The sequence below is a fragment of the Toxorhynchites rutilus genome, chromosome 3 (genome assembly GCF_029784135.1).
Source record: "Toxorhynchites rutilus septentrionalis strain SRP chromosome 3, ASM2978413v1, whole genome shotgun sequence".
Taxonomy (NCBI): Eukaryota; Metazoa; Arthropoda; class Insecta; order Diptera; family Culicidae; genus Toxorhynchites; species Toxorhynchites rutilus.
In genome coordinates this window covers 292,155,401-292,176,402 of record NC_073746.1, presented here as the reverse complement: position 1 = coordinate 292,176,402, position 21,002 = coordinate 292,155,401, and the positions used below count along the sequence as shown (strand labels likewise).

Below are 21,002 nucleotides of genomic sequence, written 5' to 3'. Positions count from 1 at the left end.
CTGGTCCGCCAATTGTGAATGTTTGAATTACAAAAAACTAGCTCTGCAATGTTGGAAAAACTTTACAGTTATTATTTTATATTCAGAATATCAACAAATCAATATTATACATAATCAATCATAATGATCGTATTTGGGCCAGTGGCCTTCATTGCCATTTTATGGTGTTGCAACTCTTTCTTAGTCTAATCCTAAAAATAGAAACAAAAAAAAACTGTTCATTCAGGACAATCGAAAGTGGACCTTCACCATGTTTCAATGGGCCTACGGGAACTACATTTTTAATTCTTAATTACATCCCATAGCGCATTTACCGAATCCAAATCAACAAATTTACGTCCTCTGGATACGTCAGAATTTCGTTCTAAAAACGCCACCAGGCGGGTAAATTGCTGTTTGTTTATCTTTTGTTTCTTAAACAAGTCAAGACAAGATCCAAAATGTTAGCAGAAAAGCTAAATAAATACGAAATTAAACTTATTTCATTCCGCGTGACTAGCTTTCACCATCTTAAACACAAGTGACAAATATACCTGTTTTTCTCCGTGACATGACAGTATCGTGGTATTCATAATAACACCGAGTTCATCAAAGTTGTCACGACGGATGAACTCTTCTGGATTCTACACAAACGGTGACAGCCGTAATAAGGTTGTATACAATTCACTTCGTTTTCACCGTGAAGTGACGTTCGTGATCAGGCCCATTATCTCCTTTGGTGAGGTACACAAATTACGTAACGCTAAAAATGCGGTATTTGGTACAATGCACCGGTTCCTTTCGATTCCCCTGTATTTTCAAAATGTTTCTATTCCAGTTTTGAGTTTTTCACCCGAGTGATATCCCTCATGATCATGAGATATTGCCTATCATCAGCAACGGTTGGAGGCTAGCTTTTAACTTAACTGTTCTGAATTCATACCACCTACGATATTATGCAACTTGCTCAATGCTAATGCTAATGCTAAGTGATATTCCTCATGATCCTGTTGAACCTGTTAACTCTCGGGAAAGATGAGCATCAGACGTTCAACTCGGTTGAAAGCACTGCGTCCTGGAGCATTTGTAGCAACAAATATTTGCATCAAGATTCATATGATTAAAATGATAAATCGAAAATATTTATTACCTTTCTAAACGAACACGAGGTGCCTGCTCATTGGCTGTTGTTAAACGCATTACTACACATGCATTTACACACCTGATTCGTGTGAATTTATTTAGGAATAAAAATAGAATTTTGTTACGTAACGATCACGGCTACCCCCTCTCTCCTATGTCACATTACGTAACGTAACTTCGACCCCCCTTGTGCCTTTCAAATCAATATGGCCGTTCTGCTTTGTAAATAAACGATCTTTTGCTCTTGAGATTCCTAATATATTCCAACTTTCCATCCCCGATCATGAAATGACTTTCCTTCGCACATGACAAGCGAAATTTCGTAAACGCTTTTCCGGTTTTCTTGTCGTCTGTCGGTCATATCATGTTGAACTCATCTTCCAACCTTTAAGTTTTAAAACGTCAGGAAACGGTTGATGGGTCTACATTTAACTGTTCTGCGAGTTGTTGCTGAGGTTGGCCATCGGCTTTGTTCATTAAAGATTTCAATTCCACACTTTCGATGGTTGTTCACTTTACTCTCTCCTACGCAATTTATTAGTTTTGAACCAACACAACTTACTGACAGAATGCTCGCCAGGAGCTTTCGCTAACATTATATACGAATCGGAAGCGGATTTTTTAGTTTATTGTAAAAAATCAATAATGTGCGAGCAGATTGTAGTTCGTAGGCACAATTTTTTAACATTTTTAATACACAAAAACGTTGTGGTTGCATGTAGTGATCCCCGATTTTTGAAATTAATCGTTCATCGACTAATCGAATATTTTTCAGCTGTTCGTTATTCGATACGATTAATCGACCCAAATAATCGATTAATCGATTAATCGCCACACTAAGAGAAATAATTATTAGCTAGACTAATTTTACTAATTTGCTAGATTTTTTTGCCGTTATAATTAATTGTATTTGTAATTATTTAAATTACTAGTGGTGCTACGGTTGCTGTTTACCAACAATTAACCAAGGCACCACTCAGTGTCGCATTAGAGGCGATTGTGACCTGTAATTGGATTCAAATTCAAATTCTAAAATAAAAAAAAAATTATTCTGTACACCATTCAATTCTGGATATTATTTATATTCATGATATACATCGCATAGTGCCGCACGAATGTGCGAAAACATTTTAAACAGCCCGGTTTCTTCAGCTTTGTCATTTCCATGCAGATGAATGCTTTCAGCCACAATTTAATCGCGAATCACTCACAAGTCGTTAAAATTGGTGTTCTGGCTCTCTTGATCGTTTTTTTAACCCTTTTGTTTATTTTAGGCTCATTAGCATTTTAGCTGCAACAGAGCCGAATTTTAGTCGTGTACATGTCATATGCTTATCATATCTATAATTAGCACATTACACAGTTGCCATTTTTAGGCGTTAGAGTATTCCCTTCTATACCATTGCGTATGGTACATATTTACACAGTAGCCATTTAGGCGTAAGAGTTTTCCTTCTGTTCTTCCATTAACTAGTTAGACCGGACAGCGGAGACAGTTGATTGATCATTGTTGAGTTATTTATAGAACAGCAGCCCGATGTGTCTTGCAGATCAGAGCAGTTATATGGATGAATCGATCTTATTTCGATCGTAGATCGATCTCCATCGCTGATGATTGTTGAGTGGACGTAGTTATTCTGTAACAACACAAAGATGGTCAATGAGGGACCTGAGTTTTGAACTCACGATCAATCGCTTACTAAGCGAACGCGCAACCAATGTGGCTACGAAGACCCCCCTCTCTTTATCGTTGATCATCGTTATTCTTTTGCAGCTGTTCTGACGAATTCGCATGTGGAATAAGATTGTTGTTGTAACTTTTTGGACTAGTTGGTTGAAATTCTACATATTCGATATTCATGAAGAAATAAACTTGGAGCGATCCAGCTATTCATATTGGCAGTAGAAGATCATTCATTCTACCAAGATGAAGAAGTCGCCGAAGTACTGTAATCAGTGGATGATATAGTAATACTATACTTCAGTAATGTTCAGCTGCAATGTACGTTTTCTATTATTTATTATGAAATAAAAAACGGATCATTTTCTGAAAGTTGACATTCTACATTATTGTTCCGTCATGATATGAGTAGAGTAACATGAGTAGAATCAGATGGAAAACTATCACGATTTACAGTATTGAAATTTCGCGTGAATTACAACCAGTTTCTAATTTTTGAATCGCATTTAGTTCTCAATCAGTTTAAATAACCTATTTGATGTGGTTTCCTCCAAACTGCGGCATGTTGTAGTTTGTATATCATTGCATGCATAGGATACTGCTCGATTAAGCTTTTCAAAGCATATATACTACTTGTTAGCACATGGTCGGTTTTAAGTCGCAAAATTGAAAATTTCATGTTATTGATTACATTAGGTTAACCATGTCGTAAGCTACATACCACATTAATCAGATTTGAAAAATCACGCTTGCAGCAGGAATAACGTATCGAAATGGTTTCGAGTGCTCAATGGAAACCTCTTGTAGCACCAAACTTCAAGCTCGTTTTTCTCGAAATCAAAAAAAGGTCACATGGTAACAAGCTGCCCAAATCAAATTCTAAAGCCATGGCCTTCCGGTTTTTATGAACTGAATGACGCTTGGGAGCAGCAAATCATTCTCATTTTGCAAGTTTCGGCAAATCAAACTTTAAATAGTCAATAACGACGTCGGCCACGTCATCACAGTCACCAGGGGAAGGGAAGGAATATTAGTATTATATTCGCCACCCGAAGGCCAGAAGGATCGCCTCTGTAGCGTGGTTCCCTTGCGTTTATCAAGGAAGGGATAGGTGTTAGTGGGGGGAGAGATAAGAATCAGGATCCACTGTTGTGAGTATTGTGATAAAGAGTTTATCCCTTTCTTTCTTTTCATAATAACCATGGATAACAGCTATTACAACCATCCTCCTCCTTTTAGGGGCTTTGGACCCTCTGTTCTGGTTTTCAATAGTTTCAGGTTCTTTTTCGGACATGTTACTATAGAATGGATAATCACTCCATGATATTTAAAAAAAATTTTTTTTTGAATTTCTTCTCATCATAGGAGATCACTTGAAATAGTGAACCCTATGGGATTGGCTGTTTTCCGACTCGCATCTTTGGAGATAAATTTTTGATGGTTAGGGGAGAATTTTCTCAAAAAGGCCTTTCTTATAATAAGAATGTCCAGAGTCGAATTGTGCCATCAAACGCGCTTAAAAGATACAACTTACAAATAAAACAAAATATTTTATTCGAAAGATCAGCACGAGCACGATGGATTGCAAGGAAAGCAACGATTACTGCTCATTTTTTTTTCTTATCTGAGCTCATTTACTGCCCATCGATTTTCATTTTTTTTTCTCTCGCATTGATTTTTTTACTACCATCCAAAAGAACATTCTGAACGGAAAAGTTGATGAAACAAAGTATTGAATGAAAAAGAAAACAAAAACATGCAGACCAAAGCGTTTACAAGATCGAATTAGCCACTACATTGTAAATTCAATATAATTGAAACACCTCTAAAACAATTAAACGCCGGTATTATCTCTGCAAAAATGCAGAGATAATACCGGTGTTTTTTCTCTGAATTTGGATCGATCAATCGACAAAAATTATTCGTTCACTTCGATTATTGGTTGCACAGTATTCGTTCGATTAATAATCGATTTATGTAGGAAGTATTCTATTAATCGAACGATTATCGGGGATCACTAGTTGCATGAAACATCTGGTATTTTAAATTGGATGATATTGCCAAATCAATAGAATTTTCGTGTGCAGTTTCTATCCAACCCTGAAATGATCAACGGAGCAGCTTCATCAGGTATAGTAGTAGTATGTCCGGAAAAGTAACACGACGCACCAACGTGGCTGCATATACCGTACAGTGAGGAAGATACTGAACATGTACAATACACCAAGATGCAACTCATGGAGGTTGCGAAAGGATTGAAGGGAAAGAAAGCACCTGTTCCCGAAGGAACCACCAACGTGGCCTCGAATTCGGCGATACTTAACATGTTCAGAATGATGCGGCAAAATGCCTGAACGACGGTCAATTCCCTGTAGAGTGAAGAATCCAAAAGTTGTTGCTGCTTCCGAAACGAGGAAAGCCACATGAAGATACAACGTTCGTAACACATAGAAAATGAGCGAAAGGGAATCCGGTTACAATTACGGATCCTGCATTAGCGTGCACACCGGCGCCTTTATAATAATGGCAACATTAATTCTTTTCTTCAAGAAGCCAACAGGAGAAACATTTATAGGCGTATATGTTTGCTAGAAACTCTAGTGAAGTTCTTGGAGAGAATAGGCAGAATGAAGGTCCCTAGCTATATGTACAGGATTATGATTTATTTCCATAATTCTGGTATACAATACAGACAGAGGATAGAAACTGAACAATATATCGGCGGTTCCATCCTAGATCCAACGCTTTGGAACATAATGTACAATGTACAAATGTACAATTGGAACACAATGCACACTGAAGCGCTACCCAGAGGCGTGAAGATCATGGGTTTCACGGACGACACCGTAACAACGGCAATCGACGAGACGAGCCAAGAAGAGGAGATGTTGGCGTCGGAGGCAAAACACTCGATTAGTAGCTGGAAGGAAGGTGCAAAGCTCCAGACGGCACGTCACAAAGTGGAGTGAACAAATGAAAAAAAAATTATTTGTGAACAATCGCAAAACAGTGCTGCGGCCAGAAGTCTCAGTCGGATTACATACCATTGCCTCGAGGCGTGCAGTAAAATATCTTGGAGTGATTATCCACGACCAGCTAAACTTGTACCATCACATCGACTAAGTGTCTGTGAGAAGGCGTCAAGGCCATCAACGTGGTGTCCAGAATCATGTCAAATAGCACTGGACGTGGTTGACGTCCCTTGATACCTACCGAAACCAAATGATGGTTCCGGCTCATCGTTATGCGTGTCGGAATCGTATATATGACTATCTCGTTGGAAGTTGTGTATGTATTTGCATCACTCTGAAGGAAGACAGCAAGTGCTACTACTGGAGGTATCCGAATAATAATGAAAGCGGAGGCGATGGCCAAATGGCAGCAGGATATGGAAGATAACACTCGAAGAAGTGCAAGAGCCCAACCCTCTTAGAAGAAGTCGCTAATCTGTGATACCGGGGGGTAGACAGGAATACAAGGGGATGGGTTTAGTGAGTAAAAATCTCCCCAACCAACATGTTGTCCTTCAAAGATTCTCACCTCCTACCCAAAAAAAAAGCGGAAGCTCTGGTCGGTTTTCCGGTGAAAACGCGCATCTGGACGCTTGTACTTGCATATCTACAGTGGAAAATATTTAAGGCGAACAGAGTGATAAAACACATTGCGTCACAGGAGCAAAGCTTTAACTCAGATCTTTGTTCAGGTTGTGATAGGAAAACTCTGTTGAAAACGGACGGAGCATACATTGCAATTTTTATTCCCTCCACATTGTCTTTAGAGCAAACACTGCTTTGCACCTCGCTGATACTCTAGTTGTTCGCCATTGACAGCACAGATAGGTAAACATAGTAATGAACAGAACGAATGTATTGGAAAATGGGAATTCTTCTAACTTCCGCAATTTAAACCATTTGTAATCAATCCTAGAGAATTTCAACAATGTATTACAATGCATTAGGATTCCGGTCTGGAACATAGATAAAGCAACTGTTGCCATAATGCTGAAAATGACAATTTTCGGATAGCGATAAATAAAAACTACAAAAGGTAAATGAAACAAATTTCCCCTAAATAGTTTTATTGACCAACATGATCATGGTCATGGCAGTTGGTCGAAACTTTCGCCATTGCTGTCGAGAACATACGAGGGTCGTTCAAAAATAAGTTTCAGTGGCTCAGAAATCGCGGAAAAATAAAGTAAGGACAAAAAACAAGGTGATCTACGTTTTATTTTCTATTTTTCTACATAATCGCCGTAACGTTCGAAGTATTTTTCATAGCGTGGCACGAATTTTTCCAACTTTTTGAAATACGATGTAAATGCGACTCACCTTGTTTTGCACTGAAATTTATTTTTTGAAAATCCACGAAATTGTTGGAGGTTTGTCCCTCCGCGAAGGTGGGGGATGTTCGATGGGTTGGCGGACTGCGGAAACAATTCATTTCATCTAGCGATTTTTCCGTGTAATAGACGGAGCCCAGGACCGACCAAAACACCACAACCTCGTTCGGATGATATTTTTGGATGAAGCAGGCAATTTTCGACAGGCACTTTTTGCTGTAAATCTCCCTGTTCACCGCATGTTCCGAACAGAAGAAGAGCGGCTTTAGCTGATGGTTAGCCACAGAATGACTTTTTTTGGGAACATGGTGTGGGAGATGTGCTTCACGTCGAAACTTACCTGGCTGGGTGGGGGACGTAACGTACCTGTTTCTCTGCCAGTCGTTGCCAAATACGTCTCGTCGTCCATGACAACTGCGTTTTTCCGCTTCGCCGGAAAAAATCGATTAACATCACTTTCAGCCTTTGTTTCTGGGTCAAAGCTTGCTGTTCTGACACGACCGATCTTGACTTACGTTTCCGCTGATGATGTCCATCTCCGCTAGGTATTTTTTCACTATCTGGCCCGTTGAACCGACCTCCCGGCCCAATGCCCGTTCTTTTACTGTTTTCGCAGCAAACAGTTTACTTGAAAGCGCTGTAAAATGTTGTTTGCAAACTCATGGATTACTATGATTGACGATACACAAGTGGTTTCATCACCAAGTGTTAACCATTAAGGACCGCGCGTTTTGGGGCAAACTTGTACGCTTCCTTTGTTCGGATACCACGAATGGGATCGTTTCCTTCAGTGTGGATGACGCGAAGGCGAGTCATCGCTAGACATTGTTAGGTTCTTGGCAGATCAAGGATTTAACCATCAAGTGTAGAAAACACGGGTTATCTCGTGATCCATCCGTAATAGACGGAACGCGAAATACGAGAAAACTCGTGAGCGGTCCGCAATGTGTTAAGATTAACGCTTGAAAAATTGGTGAAAATTTTCCATTTGTTTTAAATGTGATTTATGTATAGTACTCACCTTCAAACAAAACTCCATGACAATCTGACGTTATGCTCACATGTTACAGTGGTTAGGTTTCGCTGCTTCTGTTCCAGAGATTTAAAAAACTGAATCTCGTATTCTCACAAAGCATTGTGAAACATATCGCTCTTGGATAAGTCTAATTAAAATAAAGTCTAAATTTTGACAGTTTTATATTTGCTGATGTGTTTACTGAGTGAACACATGACGTCCATCTCTTTCACGTGTATAACCTTCAGAAGTTGAGGAATAGGGTTTTACAGGGTTTTTCAATAAGAGCGCCACAAAAGTTTTTTTTAAATAAAACAAAAACTGTTTCGGATATCAATGAAATTCTTTATTCAGGTACAAGTACATTTGATGCCATTATATATGGAACTCGATTTATTTGCTTAACCACCACGGGCACGCTTGCAGAAGTCCAGACGCTGAACCCAATTTTCGACGGTTTTCGAGCATAAATCGGCCGAAATGAGCCTCATCGCTGAAGATGATTTTTCGATGAAAATCCGGATCATTTTCAAGTTGTTACTCAGCCCAATTCACGAACATACGACGCTTCTGCTGGTCAAGCAGCTTCAGTTCTTGCGTCAATTTGATCTTGTGAGGATGTAGGCCAAGATCTTTTCGCAAAATTCGCCACAACGACGTCACAGAGATACCCAACGCTTGAGACTACGTTTGAGAGACTGATTTGGGTCTTCCTCAATTGATGCGCTAGCGGCAGCAATATTCTCGACACTACGGGCACTTCTTTGTCTCATCGGCACGGGAACATTTTGTACTGTGCCTGTGGATTCAAATTTTCCACTAGACGCTCAATTGTTGACCTGGCTGGACGATTATGACGACCATAAATTGGACATAGCGCTCTTAAAGTTGAGGCCATTGACTCGTTCGTCTCGTCATATAGAATAGGGCCCATAGTTCCACAACATACCGTTTGGTTCCGATATCTTAAGTGGAACTTTTTCCCCGGTGTCGTTCTACTGTCGATGACGTTTTTCAGATACATTTTTCCTGCAATTCCTCTATGTATTCGGAATATCGTGTGAGTTGTGTTTAGAACTGTGTATATCTAAAAACCATCAAAATTTTCGCTATAAATTAATTGAAACACTTTTATTCTGTAGGGAGTCAGCGAGTCCGGCATGGATGTAGAGTACCAGGTCCCAACGTCATCGCAGCGGGATCAAGAGGACGATATCATCGTCGTAGATTCGGAAGAGGACGAAGAAGGCATGGCTGACGAGGGGACCGCCGACGAGGGTAACGCCGAAGCGGACGATGGTCCTTTTGAGGGGTACGAAGCGGAGGAGGCCTATGAACAGGACGAGCCAGGAATGGCTGGCAATTGTGACGAGGGCGAGGGACCCGATATTGACGAAGACAATGTTCAGTCGGCGAACAATGAAGTCGACATAGATGACGATAATGAAGTTCCTAACCAGTCCGGCACATCCTCGTCGTTGACATCGACCGCACAGGTCACTCCTGATGCGGAGACTTCCAGTACCAGTGTGGGACAGAGCAGCAATGCCGGGCCATCCACCTCAACGGATGGTCAAACGCTGGAAAGTAGCAGCCAGCAGAACACTGATGATGTTCAGCAGATTCAAAGCATTACCAGTGGCAGTGGTGAACCGTCTGGCCCATCCACTTCGTCTTCCTCGTCCATTGCCGCAACTGCCGCCTCAACTTCGTCCTCATCTATGTCCTCTTCTTCCCCATCTTCGGCAAGTACGTCTGCAGCTTCCTCTGGCACCTCGCAAGCGGTGGCCGCATCGCCTTCGCAAAGCCGAAGACACGTGATTCCGCTAGGGCGACAACAGCAACAGCAACAACTCATTCTCATGCAACAAAACTATGAAGAAAGTTCAGACGATCGCATAGTGCCCAGCACCCCTACTCTCTACGTTCCGCGACGAACTGACGGGTAAGTAAATTGTTTTTTTTTTCTTGTAAGCTTTTTATGTTCCCGTGTTCACACATTGCGTCGATGCTAAGTCCAACCATTGAACGGGACTTTTTTTTATCGGAATCCTAGCATTTGGCTCAACTTATTTTTAATCTGTATTTTCTATTATGTATCTTCTCATCCAAAATTTAAAGGACGTAAATCACCACATCCGTATCGCATTAGCACAGTAGATTATGATCGCGCCACATCGGGCTCCCACAGCTGCTGAATATAGTCGAATAAATTACGGTTCAAATTCAAAATTAGCCCCACGTTCTCATCATATCTACATATACTATACTAACCGCCACGATAAAAACAACAAATGTTAAGGCGAAAATGACTATGTGAAAATATTCGCATCGCAGGAAATAATTCTCTCCACGTGCGTCCGTCTCTGCTCATAGTATGAAAACCATAACTATCCTAATTATAATACAAATAATACGACAAATCTTCAATGACGATAGTCCAGTACAGGCAAACAACATATGTGTTTTAACCATAATCTAAGCTAGTTCGTGAACAAAGTTCTTGTTGGAGCAAACCATCGTAGCTATGAGAAAAAAATAGCACCAGAACCAGAAACCAGGAGTTCTTTCATGTTGAAAAGAACAAAAAAGTTAATTAAATTGAAACCAATCGAGTGTACACGTTTTGCTCATTGTTCTGAAGTGTGTCCGCAATGAATACTTACATCAAGCTGATTGGTGTATACTCTGACAAATGATTGAAGGAAGGAAAAAATGAGCGGGGAATGTGAGATTTCTGATTAGGTAGGTAAGCCTCACTAATGATTTTTAAAGGATCGATTAGACAACAGGACATGCATGGAAACGTAAGACTTATTGATATCTCTACAATGATGAATATTTAAGAAAAAAAAGTGAACAAATTTGATACGCTGCTAGATACGAGCATGATTGGAAGTTGTAAACTGTGTAACGGTTTAGCTACGTGTAGTCAGGAACATTAATTACATCCGGAAATGGAAAACAAATCAAATAAACGGTCACTTTCGTGAAAGCAATCAATCCAGTGGTTTTAGTTCTTTTATTTTATTTTCCTATTTTTTTCCTCATAGTTAAACACAAACTAGTGATTATGTTTACATGCACACACATATAGTTTGCCTGTCTGGTTCTATCGTCATCGAGTGGATTTTCGTTTCGTGCTTTAGTGGAGAATGTTTTTGTTTGGTTCAAAGCTTACATAGTTTAGTCCATCTATTCTAACTATGATATTGTTGACTTGGTGGTTGGCAGTGCTCTGTTAGTGCATATATGTGTGTGTGTGTAATCTGACTTTTCGACGAAGTTTCAGTTTTTCTCGAATATTTCGAATATTTTCACTGTTTAGACGTTGCCATGTGTTATTCCTGTTTCGAATATGTTGTCATGTTTTCACAGTTTTGTTTCCTCAAAAATTGAAGCATTTATGATATACTAGCTGTCCCGACAAACTTTATCCCGTCCTAAATGGATTTTTTGTTATCAATAATTTTCCCATTTTTTTCAAAGTTTTCCGAAAATTTTCAAATGTTTGGTTTAAATATATGTAATATTTTTATGGGACCGTCTCCCCTTCCAGTGGAAGGAGGGGTGTCAAACCATCATAGAAATTTTTCTCGTACCCAAAAAACCTCCACATGCCAAGTTTGGTTCCATTTGCTTTATTAGTTCTCAAGATATGCAGCCTTATGGTGAGTGAATCCAAATATAGGATTAAATCTACTTTCTTCAGCAATATTCGCACCGAATGACGTGATTTGCAACCAAATAATGGGCATTCGTCAAGAAATCTGTTGATTTGGGTGAGTGGCCGTAAAACAAATAGCACTAGAACTCCGGTTAAGACAATGGTGGTAATTTGATTTTGCCACCTGCGCAACACAATAATAGTGTCTCCTAATGAAACTTTAGCTTCTTGCTACATTGGCGATATACATCTTTGGGCTCAAACAATATAGAAACAGTTCGCTGTAGTCAAACGTGCAGTCATATTGGAAAGCGGCGCATTATAACTGTACATTCGTGGAACTTTTTTTAAAATCGACGATTGCAGATCGCGATAACGCTGTTGTCTCAATCGTTCAGCAGCTGGTGCTTACCGTTCCACCTGCGTTGCCCTGCACAAATTCACGACATATGTCCCCGAAGCTGAGCATATTCGCCTATGCGTTTTTTCTTATTTTTCTTCGGTTAACGGATATGGGAGCCGCATTACAAAAACATAACAGTTGTTCTATTTTGTACATTAACCCTCTAAGACCCAATTTTGTTATTTGTCTAATCTCGAATTTCCGACATTCAACATAAAAATACTCCTAGCTCCTGGAAAGCTGCCAGCGTAAAACCAATGTGTATGTGTGAGGAATGAAAATATTCTAAAGAAGTTCTAGTGGGGATGAACATTGAAAATAATGTCTGAATAATTTGAAAAGAAAATCCGGGAAGCCCGTCTAAAGGCGAGGTTGGTTTATAGAGGGTTAAGTAGGAGTGAGTATATAAAGTATGACCAGTCTGGAGGCGGGGGTTTCTACAGGTTATATCCCAACTTAGGTAGATCTCCCAACGGATGATGTCAAATGGAGAGCAGGGAATATCTAGAGAGACCATTGAAAGGAACAGCGGATCCTTCGGCTGGAGGAGTCCTCGATGTTGATAGTTCAGGATTCGTTAAAAATTGATACTTATGTCTTGTAAAAGACCGTTTGGATACAGCTGGAGAGGTTGAGCTTGGGTAGACTGTACATTTCGTAGTTGCTCTCCGTGATTGATCTGAACCAGCGAAATTGCACAAAGAACACACTGAATGACGTTTGGGAGTAGCAAATCATACTAATTGTGCGAGTTTCGGTCACCAGGGGAAAGGGTAGGAATGTTAGTATGATATTCGCCGCCCGAAGGCCTGAAGGGTCGCCTCTATAGCGTGGTTCCTAAGCGAGTTGTTAGTGGGGAGAGGTAATAATCAGGATTCACGGAGGTAAGTGATATGATTATGTAGACGCGAACTATCGAACACTCGATAAAACGAAATTTCGAAAATTTTAAAATTAAAATTTTAAATTAAGAATTTTTAAAATACGCGTTAGCTTTACTACGCGATCAACAACATACAACAATTCACTGTTGATGATTCATGGCTTACTCAGCGGTAGAAGCACTTCCTGTGTTCAACGATCAGCAGCGTAGAAGAGAATCTCGTTTATTAAACTTTGTGGCTAGACTGGCGCAAAATTTGTCTGCAAGACCGTGGTTATCGGAAGAGAAAATTAATGAAGAACCGACAAAAGCAGACAGGTCGCTTCCAAAAGTCTCGCGAAAATTGAACCATATGTTTGGCGATTTGAATATTTAGTAATTAATTTTTATGATTAGTACTTATCTGCTTCGTGTGACACACCTTGTGGTTCTCTTTAGGCGTCGTGCACAAATTACGTAACGCTAAAAATCCATATTTTGGACCACCTCCTCTTCCCCTCCTTACGTAACGCAATTTCCTATCTCTAATACACAGAAAGTAACGCAACCTCAACCCCCCTCTCCCCCTTATCGTGTTACGTAATTTGTGCACGACTCCTTCCAGCTTGTACTGGAGAATGGAAAATCCTTCGGAAATCAAAACACACAAGAATAATAAATGAATTAATGGTTTATTATTTATGATATTGGTAGGAATCACTTGTATGCACATTAGAATGCCAATAAAAATAGACATCTCGAATTTTCAAACGAGACTTGATTAAAAATGTTGATTCATATCGACGGAATTATTAAAATAATTAAAAATTTTAAAATTATTAAAAATGTACCCTATGCAAAATTTCAGCTGAATTCAGCAAATAATTTTTTTTACAAGATATCGGGGTTTCTAAAATAATTGCTGATGCCAAATGTCTTCAAATTGGATGAAACGTTATCTCAAACAATTTTTTTTGTCAAAAATCGATTTTTCAGACGGAATAACGACCAAGTGTCAAAAAGACAAAGATAAAATAACAGTAAATCTCGACTTTTCATGCAATTTTAAGACACTTGGCATCAAAAAAATTGTTTTTTTAGAACCACGATTTCATGTACTTCCCCCTTGTGTGATTTTTCCGTATTATTTAATACGTCACACATCAAGTGATTTGACTATTCTGCTGAGCGTTCTAGCGCCCTATGTTATGCATGTACATCACTAGTGAGACTCGATGTCGTACAAGAAAGGGTTAATATGAAAATTAGAAAATTCATTTCGGAAGACTACAATAAGGTATCAACAAAATGACAATGTGTGATTTTGGAGTTATAAAATAAATTTAATTAAAGATTTAATTATAAAATTTTGTTCCTTCCTTAGATAATATCGATGAACAGACGAATTAAATTCTAAAAGTTCGTAGCCCTACGGTAACAATGCGGGTGTGTTCAGGATAGTGATGAAACGGATAGTAGTTTGGCCAGATACCGGCAACCGGATATCCGGCTCTCTATTTGCGAATACCAAACTGAGAGAAACTGCATGTGTGCATGTAGAAAATAAAAAAATACATTTAGGGAGTAATAAACACATTTTACATACAAATAATGAGCCATGATCAAATTTTCGGTATAGAATAAATATCTCTTTAAAGTATCATTTATTTTCTGCAAGAAATATTGAACAGATTCATTTTCATTTCATCTTACAATGATGAAATTTTTGTGGATATATTGAAATAATTTTAATGCTAGTCGAGGGAGAGTGAGTATTATTGTTTCAAACAATCAAAGAACATCAATCAATTATTTTCATTGAAGATTGAAAAACTTCGAGCTGTCTAAACGGATGATAATCGGATGATTAATCCACCAAAAATCAAATTCAACGAAGCAACAGGGACGAAACTGAAAAAAACCTTACAAACAAAGTTCACGACGACCTTTTAGGACAGTTCCAAGGAAGTGGCAAATGAAAAAGATAATCAGCTTACCTGTGGCAAATGAAAAAGATAGTCCCTTACGTTTGGTGGTCATTAAACTCTAAGCAGTACCCCCAATTGGCAAGGTGTGCAGGAGTTTATCTTCCAGTTCCTTGCAGTAGTGTTTACAGTGAAAGACTGTTCTCTGAAGCTGGCCTGGTCTAGAAAGCAAACCGAAAACGGTCAGTTAAAAAAATTATAACAAAAGTAATAGTGCTCATGAACCAATGTCATGAGTTGGTATTAATTAAATTTAAAAAAAAATCATTTATTTATATTTGTTGATTATTATTGATTTTTTTCTATATCGGATAGTTACCAGATATCCGTTTCATTCCTAGTCTAGGACAAAGTATATAGTATCGATTCGATAAAATTTGAAGGAGTTTTCTCGGTGATCTGCTCATGTTGTTCAAGGATAATCTCTGCCGCCGCGATTGGAAGAATACGTCAACATGTAATACGCTTGATGAATAACAAAATATATCGTTAGTTCGATAATTTTTTTAGATTCTCAGGTGATCCAAAGGTAACCTCTGTCGCCGTGATTAGAAATATACCGTGAGGAGTACTACGAGCGATGAATAACGAAATGTATAGTCCGGTTGGTTTATGAGAAGCTCTGTCGGTTACATTCAAAAACAACATTTGTGCCGCCTATTACAATACATAAGATTTCCGAAATGTCGGATTTTTAAAATCCTTCGATGTGAATATTCTTCGCTTTCATTCGTTGAAGAGCGATTTCTCATGTTTTGAGCCACTTTCCTTATTTATCTCATTGACGCTTCTCGTGACAAACTTTCCACGAAATTTCGCCAATAAGCACATTTTCTCCCTTTGATCAACTTTTTGATTTAATTTTCAAGGGCTAAATACGTTTGAAAATTGGCAATGGTTCGACGTTTCCGAAAAGCTTTAAATGCATTCGATTTATCTACATAAAGCATGGAACACTGGCTATCCCACCATGGTGGAAGCTGGGATGGGTTTCGTTTGAGTGCGAACTGCGCTGTCATAAATCAAACGAGAAAGGAAGTTATACTCCTACGATGGAGGCAAACCATCTCTGGAATTGATGGCTAGAACAATCGCGTCCATATATTCATTCCAGTCAATGTGTCTTGGGAGGTCATATGCTATGTTTTTAGATTCAGAAGAATTCGACCTAGTGGTAAGGGAAATTTTGATTGAAAGAAAAAGGTCAAGAGCACTTGGCCTTGCAGGAGATTTCGATACACGTGCTGATTCTCCAGTGTTCAAAACGGTCATCTTGAAGCTGTTACAATGAACGGTTGTCGTCGTACTGTTCCTCCAGGCGGTTCCGTGAGGGTTGAAGTCTCCCAAGATCAATCGTGGCTCAGGAAGGAATGAGCACATGTCAACAAGTTGTCGCGGCTAACCGCAGTTCCTGGAGGCCAATGCAAGCTGACAATACGAGGTCTTTGCCTCTGATGTAGAGATGGGCGAACGCTCACGAGCCGCTCATTTGAGCCGGTTCGTCAGAACGAGCGTACGATCCACGGTTTTTTTCAAATGAACCACGTTTCAAAAAAGGGCCGCTTTTCAAGAGTCGACTCAAAAAAGAGCCGCTCTTCGAAAGAGTCTCGGCTCAAAAAAGAGCCGCTTTTCGAAAGAGTCTCGGCTCAAAAAAGGGTGGAGTTTCAAAAAAAGCCGACTCGTTTCAATGACTCTGACTCGATCACTAAAATGAACCGTTTTGCCCACCTCTACTCTGATGTTTGCATGACAAGCAACAATTTCGATTCCTCCAATAGGTGGAAGGTCAATTCGAAAAAATGAGTGGGACTTATTTAAAGGGTGTGTCACATCAAATTGCATCACGGAAAAACGCTGTAGAAATTCGCCCAGTAGACCGATCCTTTTGAAAATTTTAGACAGTAAAATAAAAACTATTAAACAACTTTTGGCATTTTCTTTTTATTCATACTTCGAGCCCAAGCCCGTATGCTCGCACCTTCTTCTTTACCCCGTCCATAAGGTTCTGTACAACGTCAGGTTGTAGTTTTTTTTGAACAGAAATCCATTTTCTCTTGAAGTCCGCCTCCGATTTGACAACTTTTGGGTTCTTCCGGAGGGCCTGCTTCATAATCGCCCAATATTTCTCTATTGGGCGAAGCTCCGGCGCGTTGGGTGGGTTCATTTCCTTTGGCACGAAGGTGACCCCGTTGGCTTCGTACCACTCCAACACGTCCTTTGAATAGTGGCACGAAGCGAGATCCGGCCAGAGGATGGTCGGGCCCTCGTGATGCTTCAATAGTGGTAGTAAGCGCTTCTGTAGGCACTCCTTAAGGTAAACCTGCCCGTTTACCGTGCCGGTCATCACGAAGGGGGGCGCTCCGCTTTCCGCAAGAGCAGATCGCTTGCCACACCATGTACTTTTTGGCAAACTTGGATAGTTTCTGCTTGCGAATCTCCTCCGGAACGCTGAATTTGTCCTCTGCGGAGAAGAACAACAGGCCCGGCAGCTGACGAAAGTCCGCTTTGACGTAGGTTTCTTCGTCCATTACCAGGCAATGCGGCTTCGTCAGCATTTCGGTGTACAGCTTCCGGGCTCGCGTCTTCCCCATCATGTTTTACCTTTCGTCGCGGTTAGGAGCCTTCTGAACCTTGTATGTACGCAGGCCCTCCCGCTGCTTGGTCTGCTGGACGAGTGAACTTGACAAATTCAGCTTATTGGTAACATCCCGGACCGAACTTCTCGGATCACGTCTAAACTGCTTAACTACGCGCTTGTGATCTTTTTCACTGACGGAGCATCCATTTTTGCCGTTCTTCACCTTCCGGTCGATGGTTAGGTTCTCGAAGTATCGTTTTAGTACTCTGCTGACCGTGGATTGGACGATTCCCAGCATCTTACCGATGTCCCGATGCGACAACTCCGGATTCTCGAAATGAGTGTACAGGATTAATTCACGACGCTCTTTTTCGTTCGACATTTTTCCAAATTTACGAAAAATTAACAGTGAAGCATGGCCAACGTGATCTATACACTCTTATTTGATTAAAAACGAAAGCTGAAGATATAATTCCTAAAAATTAAATTTCTACAGCGTTTTTTCCGTGATGCAATTTGATGTGACACACCCTTTATCCCCAATAGCACCTCTTCGTATCTGTCATCATGGTCCAAACTTATAATATTAAAATCATGGAAAAAGAGATCATCTCGCGAAGAAAGCCATGTTTCGGACAAACATCACAATTAGTGTTATTAATCAAAAATTTGGACGTATCCATTTTCGTGATAAGACTACGACAATTCCTCTGTAAAACAGTGATATCTCCGGCTTCTCTATGAGCCCCTTGCGGTCGTATTAAATTTTTATATGGGTGTATTGGAAAAGCATATATCACATATTTTAAAATTCCCCTTCGTGTATATAACACGATAATAACCTACAAGTCACTTCATCATCGGTCTTAAATTCCTTGCCAGCGAGCATTCTCTTCAGGTCTGCGAACAGAAAATAGTCACTGGGGCCAGATCTGGAGAATACGGTGGATGCGGAAGCAATTCGAAGCCCAATTCATGCAATTTTGCCATCGTTTTCGTTGATTTGTGATTTTTCCATTTTTTCACAATAACAAAAGTTGCTTCACTCTCAATGCTGTAACTCACGAATCATTGCTATCGATTGCTGTCAAATTTTGACACGTATCCATTGAAAGATGGTGCATCGTGACTATCCTCTTATGTTTCCACGCTAATAGTCTTTTGTTTATACTGAATACCGCTCATAGAAGCACCATATTAACTCGTGAACAAGTTCACCAGACATTAAGATTCGTTAAGAAAAAGTCTAAATTGATACATGGCTCAATAAAGTGTAAGATTAGTATGATTCCTTGCTGTGGTGGTTGAGAGCAGAGAAACGACCAGAACGGTAAAAAAGATCATACTGAGAGCAGACAAGCGACCGCAAAAAGTTAAAATTAGCCATCGAAAAAGATTATCATTGCAAGGAAGGGCCATGTTTGCATCAATTGCTGCAAAATTATCTTTTACATGTTGAGTGCCACGGTTTTATAGCGACTCTATGGATATCTTAAATGTATTAGGGCCAACGTGTATTATCGTATTGGAAGGTATTTTTATTCGAATGGGAATGCTTATAAGCTTATATGCTTATATTAGTTACCTTTATTATCATTTGTTATATGTCAGTCACCGGTGACTGACGTGGCAGTCCCTAGGGCAGTTTTAAATTACTAAAATTTGTAAGAATTTTTTTTCTTGACGTTATTTAAGTACGTTGTTCTGACCCTAATTTAAACTATTTTCTATGAATTTTCAGATATTCTCACCAAAACTTACCATTATATAAATCAGACACATCAGACAATAAAATTATCTTCAGACACAATTTTTGTATGATATTTTTTCACTACTTGCAAGCAAAAGTGATTTTCATTTACATAGAGTACTAATTTGATTTGGGAAAAATAATTTTTATTTTGAAAGTGTGTTCATATCTTCTGCAAACCCATATTGTTATGCCTACTCTCCCATTCCGTATTACGAAGCTCAATGCCATCAAGGCGGATGGATCTGACGGAGTCGGGAACATTAAAACACGTGATGATTTGTCCACAATGTCAGACATCTTAATAAATCCCGATTGGGAAGTCGAACATGATGGTAAAACATAGAGTTAATATTTGAACAAATATAATGTTTTTATCTGATGTGAAAAAGATCAGAAATCAGTTGGGCGGTTCGAAAATTGCGAAATAAGCATGTTCGCAAAACCATAGAAACAAACTATTTTTCAGAACTCCCTAAGGCCTGGAATAAAAAAATGGGTCGAGCGTCGAACTGTACTTACAAATCTCTAACAATCTACTTCCAGCGATGCTGTGAGCTCGCCACATCCCCAGGTCCCAAGCAGTCGGTTTACATTCAATGAAACAGCTCGCTCGTCGTCCAGCGTTGTTTCTGTGCGGGCCCATCTTATGCCTGAAAACATCGATGAAACCCGGATGGACTATTCTCAACTCGATGAATCGTCCGGTATCGGTGGCAGTGCCACTGGTCGCAGTGTTCCAACCACTCCGCAGCAAACCTCCCCGAACGAACATCAACGGGCTATCATCCATGGCTCGACGGATGCCACGGTACCCACCAACAGTAGCAACGAGGCTGAGCAAGCTGGTGGGGAACAGCTAGCCCCGAGTGGTAGATCTGTGACTATCGGAATCATGAGAGAAATTAGATCCGAGGAAGAGAGAGATGAATCGGTAGCTGCAGGTCCTTCAGTGCTTAGTACAACTGGCACAGCTAATGAGGCGGAAGGACAGGTGCCAGAAATCATCATCTCTGTTGCTGAAGGTAACTCAGACGCGAGAACGGTAGGAAATAGTGTTAATACTCATCCGTGGCTAGATAACGACTACGACATCACAGAGTCAAATACAGTGGAAAGTGTTGAAGCTGAACAAACGGCCAGCACATCTGAAGCTACGGCTGCGTGTCAAGATAAATCGAGAGATCAACTTGACGATGATGATGACGATGAGGACTTAGATACCGATATGGAAGAAGATCGAGAGAGGAGTGCAGAAATTCCCGATGAAGAAGAATCCGTCGACGGAGTCACTTCAGAAGGCGAGAGACCACAAGCATCTGTTTCGGCCCCGGTAAGCTGCTAGTTACGTTACGTTATGAGATTTGTAAGATTGATTTGCTTTCTTTCATAGATGGATGAGGGAAGTGAAGCTGATGTGTTGGAGACACCCAGCAGCAATACGCGATCTCGAAGCGTTCCAAGGCAAACCACGGTTACGCGCCGTGGTCGTCGCTTTGGCCAACGGGGAAGTACTGCAAGAAACGTCACGTGGAACGAAAGCCGTTGTAAGTATACAGGCATCCGCTTGGATCGCCGGTAGACAAATTATCAATTT

General features: G+C 40.0%; 1 protein-coding gene across 2 annotated transcripts in view; it reads left to right on the top strand.

Annotated features, from left to right (window-relative positions):
- Positions 1-21,002, top strand: part of LOC129774651 (nucleoprotein TPR) — a 30,348-nt gene that overhangs the window by 8,883 nt on the left and 463 nt on the right. Inside the window, exons 5-7 of one of the 2 annotated variants that reach the window (XM_055778469.1) lie at positions 9,303-10,105; positions 19,952-20,738; positions 20,799-20,952. In XM_055778469.1, the coding sequence (XP_055634444.1) occupies positions 9,303-10,105; positions 19,952-20,738; positions 20,799-20,952 (1,744 nt within the window). Of the gene's footprint in view, positions 1-9,302; positions 10,106-10,281; positions 11,164-19,951; positions 20,739-20,798; positions 20,953-21,002 lie in introns of those variants that run through there. The other variant, XM_055778470.1, reaches the window with a different exon arrangement.